The 10239-nt window shown below is 44.1% G+C and overlaps 2 protein-coding genes and 1 pseudogene across 2 annotated transcripts in view; 2 read left to right on the top strand and 1 right to left on the bottom strand.

Moving 5' to 3' along the window:
* Positions 1 to 1195: 1195 nt before the first annotated feature.
* On the top strand, positions 1196 to 4534 carry lacc1 (laccase (multicopper oxidoreductase) domain containing 1). Its single transcript, XM_076025136.1, has 5 exons — positions 1196 to 1752; positions 2581 to 2762; positions 2846 to 3011; positions 3250 to 3475; positions 4117 to 4534. Exons 1-5 carry the CDS (start codon positions 1275 to 1277, stop codon positions 4316 to 4318), a joined length of 1254 nt encoding a protein of 417 aa, XP_075881251.1. The 5' UTR covers positions 1196 to 1274; the 3' UTR covers positions 4319 to 4534.
* Positions 4535 to 7464: 2930 nt separating this feature from the next.
* LOC142889507 (uncharacterized) lies at positions 7465 to 9344 on the bottom strand (annotated as a pseudogene).
* A 508-nt stretch (positions 9345 to 9852) lies between these two features.
* Positions 9853 to 10239, top strand: part of mipol1 (mirror-image polydactyly 1) — a 21842-nt gene continuing 21455 nt past the window's right edge. The window contains exon 1 of the mRNA XM_076023904.1: positions 9853 to 9991. Within this exon, the coding sequence (XP_075880019.1) occupies positions 9868 to 9991 (124 nt within the window). The 5' untranslated portion in view covers positions 9853 to 9867. The remainder of the gene's footprint in view (positions 9992 to 10239) is intronic.

The following is a 10239-nucleotide window of genomic DNA, read 5'->3' as shown; positions in this document are numbered from 1 at the left end:
CTCAAACATTTTTTTGGACTCAGGAAAGTGTGTTTCTATTTAACAAAGAACATGTATGAGACAACAGCAAGTGTAAATGTTTTCTATATTGATATCGGCTGTGAGACTTAAGTAATTGTCTGTCCCAACTATTTCTCTACCTGGATTGTGAGCCAAGCCCTTCTTAAATGCAGTTTGCTCAAACCTATATCACGCTTTCAGGCCACACCAGTGCAACATATAGCCAAACTGTCTGCTGTTTGATTTTGCTTTGATGGAAACAGGCCTCAACCAACATTTTGACAGGTGCATTGGAGTTTTATTATTAGTTGAACTAAGGTGTGAATAACGGTGACCTAAAATACGTGTCTGTGATAAAAGTTCATTTTTAGTTTATTGCCTTACATATTTTTGGATATCTATCTATTATATTATTGATTTTTTTGTATTTTTGTGCATTTTTATTGTCTATATTTATACTTTTTCTTATTTGAATTAGTGCATTATTGAATAAATCATTTTGCAAATGTATATCTTTTTGCTATTTTCTTTGTTTTTAACACAATACGTGTATATTGTTGCCAGTTTCTCTCTCTTCTCCTCTTTCCCTATCCCCCTCCTCTTGCCCATAACTTATATCCCCTTCTTCCCTTCCTCAATGTCCAGTAATGGCCAGAATATCACACATCCATTAAAAAAAAAAAAAAAAAAAAAAACCTTAGCAGGTAGTTTTTAAACAGACCTGTATGATATATTCACTTGGGTTGCAAGCTCTATCTTTGAGGATAAAAATCTGTCAGTCATCATAAGACATTCAGACACACTTCTGCTTGTTATTATGGCCAAGGGGGAGAGAAAAATAAACAAACTCTCAGGCGGCCTCAGATTAACGGTGTCTTTAGCCTATGTTATGCGGCACAAACCAGTACAAACGAACGAGACCATTTTGGACGATTTTGGGGGAGGGGGGGGGGGGGTGACGACATGTAAAAAACGAAAGCAGCACAAAAAAAACAACAAACTGCAGCACAAACCTCTCCAGAGAGAGAGAGACAGAGAGAGAGAGAGAGAGAGAGAGAGAGAGAGAGAGAGAGAGAGAGACTGTCTCTTACAACTCCGGAAGAAACAACGTGCTGGAGTTTCCGACTGCCTCTTTGGGTTTTCCAAAGTGGGCGGAGCCAGCCGGCAGCTGGCGCGTGCTGGCGGAAGAGAAGTTACGGCTCAGTCTCAGCAGCAGCTGCCTGAAGACGCGGACGGACGGACGGACGGAGGTTCAAGGTTCCGGTTCTGCCGCCATGTGTGACGCCGCGCTGCTAGACCTCGTGCACACCTGCCCCGCGTGCGCTCGCTCGGCGCTGAGGGACGAGCCCGCCGGGAACGCGCGCATCTTCCTGCTATGCGGGAAGCGTCCCCCGCCGGATAGGAGCAGTTTCTCGGGTGCGCGCGCGCACGTGCTAGCCGGCGGCTCCACTGCCGAGTGCCTGTACCAGTTCAAGCAGCGCGTGGACGCCAACGAGCTGAGCTCCGTGCGCGTGACCACGACCCCGCGCGGCCGGCTGACGCTGATGCAGTACCAGGAGCTGCTCTTCACCGCTCTGTATAGCTTCCGCTACCACCTGGTAGGGGGCGGTGCCGCCGCCTGTCCGGACTGCGCATGTTCCGCCACCTCGGATTCACCTGTACCTGCCGTCGGCGAAGAAGTGGAGGCGCTGGTGCGGCAGCTGCCGCCGCTGAAAGGAAACATCCTGGTGTTGCAGTCACCGCTGATTCCAGGTCGGTGTCAACCAAGCGCCGACCCCTGGAGGACGTACTGATGATTGATTGGTTGGTTGAGTTTCCCACAGTAGACAGAGACCCGTGCTGTGTCTTAATTCAGGTTCTTGAAGTACGCATTTTGAAAGGAAGTTGCGTCATAGCACTGCGCGAAGGCTTGTCCCAATTCCCAAGGGTGCTTAGGACGCTCAATATGCGTCCTCGGAAATACGCACTCGTTTTAGCCGATTTCAAGGATGCACCGCTACTATCCTTCGGTATCCCATGATGCTTTGCGTGCTGCTGCAAAGCATCGTAGGATCCTGGGAAGTCAGCTGAAATTAGCGGCATGTACTGGTAAAGACACGACATATACATTTAAGTATTGAAGTTTCACATAAAGTATCCAGTTTTTAACGTAGGATTTTATTTATTTGATCATCCAACGGCATCGTTAGATGGCGAACCAATGGTTAGCTTGATACTATAAAAACGTCACTTCCGGGGTTGGCCAGCCGGAGGGAACGGCGGTGACGAAACGAGGAAATACGCCGAAGGCTAGACCGTCCCGAGTGGTTACCGGGGAGGCGGGGTTTGGTCCGTCCTTCTAGGCTGGGTACTCGAAGAACGCTTCCTTCAGACGGAGGACACTCGGTCTGAAGGGTGCAGACCCTGAATTGAGACAACAGAGACCAGGTGGTCTCAGGGGGCAGGGCCACTGAGCAGAATCGTGAGGGCCCCGCCCCTAGTCAGTCTGTCCGTCCCCTCAGCATCCTGGCCTGTCTTAATGTTTGTCTGTCCATCTGTCTGTCTGTCGGTCTCCTCATCCTCTTGTCTGTCCGCCTGCAGGCTGTTTCGGCCACGGCTTCAGCACTCGCTGTGGGGGTGTGTCCAGCGGCAGCCCCTCCCTCTGCTCCCTCAACCTGGCATCCAGCAGGAAGAGGCGGGACCCCGACGTCCTGGTGGCCGAGAACTGGCGCCGCCTGGCGCTGCACGCCGGCTTCAGCTCGCTGCCACTACACCTGCCCAAGGTACTGCCACTCTGCCCGCTCCCCCCGCAGTCTCCGCCCCGTGCTGGCAATGACGGGTGCTGCTGTCCCCCCCGCACCACCAGGTGGCCCACGGCGCTGCTGTTTGGGTCTTGGGCCGCGAGCAGCCGGACAGCTACGACGCTGTGGTGACGGACCAGAGGGGCGTGGTCCTGACGGCACCAGGGGCTGACTGCATGACCCTCCTGTTTGCCGACCCAAGGTCAAAGGTCATTGCAGCAGCTCACGCAGGTGAGACGGGCTCACACTGTGTCGTGTGAGCGGGTCACAAGACCTGACTGATTGACTAGGAGCGGGTGGGGCTTAGGAGGGGGCGAAGCCTATGAGAAGGTGGGACTAGGAAGGGCATGGACCTGGGAGGGGCCGGGAGTAGGTTTGAGTAGAGACTAGGAGGAGGAGGGACTATGAGGGACTTGGAGGGGGCGCGGCGGCTCACGTGACTTGGCTGAGTGACTTCCTGTCCCCCCAGGCTGGCGAGGCACCCTGGGGGGCGTGGCCACGGCCACCCTGGATGCCATGGTGTCGGAGTTCGGCTGTGAGGCTGCAGAGGTGATGGTGGCCGTGGGGCCGTCGGTGGGGCCCTGCTGCTTCACCCTCCAGCCAGCGGAGGCGCTACAGTTCCTGCGGATCCACCCAGACTGCGTCCCCGACCCGGAGTCTCCGGCACCGCACGTCGACCTGCGGCTGGCCAACAGGTGTGGCTCAGCAGCAGCACCACACACACATACGCTCACACACACACCGGTGTCTCAATTCAGGGTCTGCATCCTTGAAGTACATATTTTGAAAGGAAGTTGCGTCATAGCACCTTAGGACGCTCAAAATGCACACTCGGAAATACGCACTCGTTTTAGCCGATTCCAAGGATGCACCGCTACTATCCTTCGCGTACTTGGGTATCCCATGATGCTTTGCGTGCTGCTGCAAAGCATCGTGGGATCCTAGGAAGTCAGCTGAACTTAGCGACATGTACTGGCAAAGACACTTCATATAAATTTAAGTATTGAAGTTTCACATAAAGTATCCAGTTTTTAACGTAGGATTTTACTTATTTGATCATCCAACGGCATCGTTAGATGGTGAACCAATGGTTAGCTTGATACTATAAAAACGTCACTTCCGGGGTTGGCCAGCCGGAGGGAACGGCGGAGACGAAACGAGGAAATATGCTGAAGGCTAGACCGTCCCCAGTGGTTACCGGGGAGGCGGGGTGTGGTCCGTCCTTCTAGGCTGGGTACTCGAAGAACGCTTCCTTCAGACGGAGGACACTCCGTTCGAACGATGCAGACCCTGAATTGAGACACAGCATTGGTCTCACCTGCACTTCCTGTCTCAGGGTCCTGCTGGAGAGAGGTGGAGTCCGGCCCGCCCACATCCACGACCACATGGTGGCACCGCAGCAGCAACAGCAGCAGCAGCTACTCCTGACCTCTTGCAGCTCCTGTGACTCCGCCCACTTCTTCTCCCACAACAGGGACGGAGCCCACTTTGGCACCCAGGTGGGCTTTCTGTGGATCAGAGAGGGGGGCGGGAGCTAACGCTGAACTGTGCTTGGATGTTCACTTTTGAGAGGAGAGAGCCAGACAGACTTAACTACTAACCCTTGGAGATCCATTGGCTGAAGGAGGAGGAAAATTCCAGAATTATCTACAATTTATAATGTAAATAACGTGACCTGTTGTTTAATTGTTTTACTGATGCGTACTATCAAAAACAAGAAGTTACAACAAGGAACTGCTTGAGATATCAGTTTGCGTGTAATGGCTCAATAAAATTTGTTGCTTTCATCTTTTATGTTAAATTGCCAAAATAAAACAACTTTTACTTGATTTTCAAATTTTTGGGGTAGTACCTGTATATATATTATATTATATTATATATTATCAAAGATTTTATTTGTAGTACTTGAAAATTCTGATCCACTGTTGGTGTTTTTTATTCAGCCATGTTTACGCTTGTACGTCTTGTTCGAGGACAGTTACAATATGTTTGGGAGTTGCAATAAAATAAATATGTAAGTAATATGTTCTATATCCCTTTGTTTTGTGTCTGTCGTTTGTTTCTTAAGAGAACTTTTATTAGTCTTGCAGCAATGCCAGTGTTTAAATCTCATCTGCAAATGCTTTACAAGTTATAGATAGTGCGATAGTGCTCACTAGAGGAGCTCACACAAAATACTTCATTAACGATTAGTAAGTGCTTCGTAACTACCTGATTTAATGAATAGCTGTATTAATAACTCTTTATCGGACCTCTATTGGAAAATGAATTTGTTTTCTATAAAACATTTACTAACACATTATTATTATTATTATTATTATTATTATTATTATTATTATTATTATTATTATTAGCTTATCAATGAAGAGTAAAACATTTATAACATATTTATAACATCCAATGTTTGGTGACCAGGTTCGAATCTCATCACTGCCCACTTAGTTAACATAAAGATATTGGGGAGTGATGAGAAAGGCACAATTGCAAATCCTCCCAGAGCCTGCAGGTGGTTACTTGGATTATTAAATTAAAATCATAAAAGTATTAGATCACTTGGCATGTTCAAGGTTTAATTTGTTGTTCAATTGACTTTCAAAATGCCGACAAAATGAATTCAATTTCTACAAAGACATCATTGCCCTATCAAGGAAGTTAGGTTGTTTTCTTTACATAAACTGAGTCGTTTCACTGTCAGTGTCACACAATCGTGTTTCTACACAGAAAAAAAATCAAACCACTTGGGTAATCATTCTCAGTTTAAAGTCCACTGAAGCTCGCCATGATGCCAAGAATTCACCCCACAAGGGAAGAGATAGAAAAAAAAACTTCCAGCCAAGTGAAGCATCTCAAAATTCTCAGTTTTAAGGACTAAAGAAAGACCTCATTAGGACTTCATGATGGCATCTACACCACAAACACTCATGTTGCAAGTGTCTTCAAGGACTGTGTTGAAACTGGAAAAGAAAGACTCGTTGGCAGAATAGCAGCCATGAAATGGTTTCTGAAGGAGACAATCAGAGTGAACTGAAAAGAAATTTTGAAAAAAAAACAACAACTAAGAAATGAACAAAGGCAAATTGGAATAAAGGGATTTAGTCCAAGTCCAAATTTGAACAGTTTAGGTACACATAAAGATATATTATTAGTAGTAATATCTGATACCTGATATTTGCTGTTCTTTGGGAACCCATCTGCACATTTCATGAATGTTATAAAATGAAATAATGTTTTGGAGTAAAACTGTTCAGATTTGATGGGTGTTCTAATAATTTCAGCCACTATTATTATCATATCCAGCAGCTAGTAAGTATTGGTGTTGGCTTTGTCTTAAAACAGTGTCGAGTTATCTTCTTAAACTGCCTCAGTGCCTGCCTAAACTCGACTCAGCGAGATGATCACAGACGACGCGGTACAACTCCATCCTTGTAAAGTTTTATTTTTTCTTTGCACAGGTAGATAACCTTAAAGCAAAAGAACATCATATCAAAAAAAATATTACAGCACCAAACGATGTCCAACTATTTAACTTAAGCTTTCGCTGTCATTCACAATTAAAGAAATAAGGAGCCAATTTAGGTTAAATTAAACATATAAACAGACTGCTGACCGATAGCGTCTCTATGGTCATCGGTGCACTGAGTAGGGCTTGTCTTTTCCCTGCAGCAGCCAGCCGACAGAACAGACAGACAAAGGAAGCTCACACCTGCCTGCTGGCACTCTGAATCAGAGCCACCTCTCACTCACTCTCTCGCCCCTGTGCACCAGTTTGACAACTGTTTTGTTTACAATAATGAAAATAACAAAGTGTATTAATAATAATACATCTCTCTCTCTCTCTTTTTTTTTTTTTTAAATAAATTAGAGAAAAGTGGGAAAAAAATGTTACGTATTTTCTCCCAACCAAACAAAAAGATGAGGATGCTTCAGGCACTGAAGCTGTTACGGAGAAAATAGCTGGCAACACTGCAGCAATCAGAGAGCTCACCAATCTAGCTGTCAGTCAAAGAGTCACCCTGAGTTCTTCCCACCTACTGTACATACCATCAAGCAAAGGTTCTGCTGTGTTGTTTGTATAAGTAAAAGCCAGTAATTGTTCCCCATTTTAAAATGATTTTATTGTGTGCCAGTAACTTCCCCACATACATAAATTATTTTTTTTTGTCTTACCAAAAGCAGCTTTGTCTACAACCAATGATATGCACCTATGCAAACCCTATATGTAACAGTTCTGAGTTACGACAAAATAAAACAATTTAATGGAAAGAACAACAAAACAGTGTCACTTTAACGTTAGATTTTTCTCATCTTGTTTTCTAGGGTTTATTGAGGAACCAGTCTTTACCCAGAGTTGCCAAAGCATCGTTGGCTGTAAGTTAGTTGGACACCTCTGTGCATTGTGCAAAATGTAGAGCAGGAACAATATTATTGAGGTTTATGGTCTGTCAGAGGTACCTTCCGTTCTGAAATCCCTTTTTGCAAAGGAGGAAATTATTCATAGGTCCTCCAGCATAAACTGGAAGGAACATTTATCCTCTGTTTTACTGAAAGAAGTTGCTGTTTATGCTGCCACTTCTGCATTCCATTATACAAGTACAAATTAAGAGGATGTTTTCTCATACATGATGCCAAGTTGTGGTTAGGAGGTAGAACAATGCCTCTTTAGAAGGAGCAAAGTTATTGTTGACTACTGAAATTCTGAAATGTCTGGATATTTGTCTGCAAAGTGACTCTCAACTGTGAGTTTATCCTGTTCGATTGAAAACGGATCATGTCCAAAAGTAGAATGTGGTGACGGTGAGGATCCTCACTCTTGGTTGTAATGGTCTGCTGCTTCAACTGAGTGAGGCAACAGCTCCTGTGGTATTTTTGTAGGACACCCACTGCCAGCCAAGTCATTTGGTACCCCTTTGCCTGTAAAGTAAAGAATATGAGGTTGTTGTTGAAATGTGTATATACCTGTTGTAATTATTTTATAGTGCTTGTTTATTTCACCTGGAATTCGGTGAGCATTCCACGCCTCGACCACTCTTGTAAGACCAATCTGACAGAACTGGCCAGCCTGGTTTGAAACGCAGTACCTCACAAGGCTGTCATCCATATTTATTTCCTCTTGATCCACCATCTGAAGAAGGGCGGTCTTAATCGGGTAGTTAACCCAATTGTTTACCCCAGGCCAGATTCGTTCAACTGTATGATTCTGATCACAGATTAAAAGATATATAAAAATATGTTTTTAAAGATCTATCACATGATTAGACTGCAAGGGTGAGCACCAGTGTGTTTGCTTTAGCCGTAGTTCAATATTAAACCTACTTAAAACAGAACTGTATTTCTTATTCAATGGTACGTTAACCCAAACAACTGGAAGTAGCAGTAAAGGTATGAATTTCACACAAAAAATGCAGCTGAAGAAAACAATAGTCACGTCACGTATTTTCTGGACTACAAGTAACGCTTTCTTTATTGGTTTGGCTGGTCCTGTGACTTGTATTCATTTTATATCAAAGCAATTTGCACAGCATATCAAACATGTAAGCCACGTTGTCGATGATCAGTAGAGGGAACCGTCTACACTTGCGACAACTGAATACTGCTACTGCACCACAGAAAAAAAAGACATGTCTAAACCATAAAACCTGAAAGGACATCAATTAAATATAGCCAAAAAGAAAAAGATTTACTGTAGAATTTAAACCAAAGATTTTAAATTACACAGTCGGGAAAAACAGTAGGGTGGCTTAATCTTTCTCCAGAATTGGCAGAACTGTTAAGAAGAGACAAAAGGGATGAATAATTCCAAGGATTTTACGATGCACAATGAGGTTGTGAACTTTATCAACGTGTTAGGCTGTTACGTTAACATATTTAGCCTATGTTATTCTGGCTACTTCGTGACTAAATAGTCTTATCCAGAGTTCTGTGAAATAAATGTTTCAAAATAGACTGATACCACTTACAAATGTTTTTGTTGTCATCACAACATTTTTTTTTTTTTGGACAAATACGATGAATACTGTGGTGCAACACAGTCTGGAAAGTACTTAGGATATAGTCTGGAAAATAGATCTGATGCATTCATACAACAATTAGTGTGTTATACTGAGGGAATTCTGAGAGAAGTCTGTAAATGAGGACGCTTTTCCTGATCATGTCGATAAGTTGACAGCAACTCTTGCATGAAGAGCATCAAATAGAACTCCTTGCCATGATCGACATGCCCTTGGTCCCACATACCATGCCTGAGCACTGCAGGTCTAGTGGATGAAAAAGCAAGTTTTAATTGCTAATCAATTAATCAGCTTGATAGGGTGCAGGATTAAGATTGCGGGCACCCTAAAGGAAAAAAACAAAACAAAACATAACAATGAAAATATTATTCTTTAAGGTTTATTATTATTCTTTATTTCTCAAAGATAATCAAGAGTTTGATGAAAGAATTAACTCTAGCACAAGAGCATACCTGATGCCTAGCTTCATGATAAGGCTGTTGAACAGTTCTGTGCCCTGTTCCAATTCTTGTCTCTGCAACATGTACTCCTTTCATACCAAGTGTCCCTTCATCATCCTTCTTCCAAATGTTGGCCCTGTCTAAATGAAAAATAACCATGATTTCCAAATTCCAGAAATCACACCAGTGGATATGTTTATTTGTTCATATGTAACTACTTGGCTACTTGGTCGGAGAATACAGTAAAACACTTTGTTTTTTGTGTTTGTATTTTAGTGATTTTATTTTTTTTGTTCTTCAAACTACTAAAATAAAATCAAGCCATTTAAAAAAAAAAGGTAATTAAATTTCAACATTTAAAAGGAAAATGCCTCATATTCCATGTTTATTTTTTCATTGTAAAACAAAAAACAAAATCAGCGCTTGTTTTTTGTTTTTTAATACTCGCCTCTGAACATACACAGACCGGTCGCAAAGCGTGATGAGTAATTGTGGTGTCTGAGATTGTTTTCGCTGCTTGAAACGGCCTCTTAGACCCTTCTAACCCTTCCAGCTGCTGGAACCTTCCCCTTGGACGCGAACGGAAGCCTGGTCAGTGAGGTGGATTATGATTGCAATACCACCAGAGGCCACAAGGCCATGCTGGAGGCGACGCGATACACACGAATAAGAAGACGGGGCCGGAAGTTGGATGTCAAACGGAACTACAGTCAGAGCCAACTAAAAAGAACCTGCTTCGGTGCCGGCGACCTACAACTTTTCGGTGAGATACACAAAACACACAGCAGGTCTGCAATGACCGGAAGTTGTGGTGCTGCTGATCGTCGGCGCTTCCTGTTTATATCGGAACCTTTCGACTCCGGTCGCGATGTTGACGCATTTCAACCATTTATGACGGGAGTTCAGCCGCTTGAAATTTGTGGAAACGTTTCTTCCTGAAAGTTTCTCTTCGCAAAGTTCCGAACCTCCGCGAACGATACCAAGAAGGAGTGGAACGAGTTAAAATCTCCC

This window comes from Nelusetta ayraudi, unplaced genomic scaffold (genome assembly GCF_046127955.1).
Source record: "Nelusetta ayraudi isolate G7.1 ecotype Tasmania unplaced genomic scaffold, CSIRO-AGI_Nayr_v1 ptg000001l, whole genome shotgun sequence".
Classification (NCBI taxonomy): Eukaryota; Metazoa; Chordata; class Actinopteri; order Tetraodontiformes; family Monacanthidae; genus Nelusetta; species Nelusetta ayraudi.
This window is presented reverse-complemented; position numbering and strand designations above follow the sequence as displayed.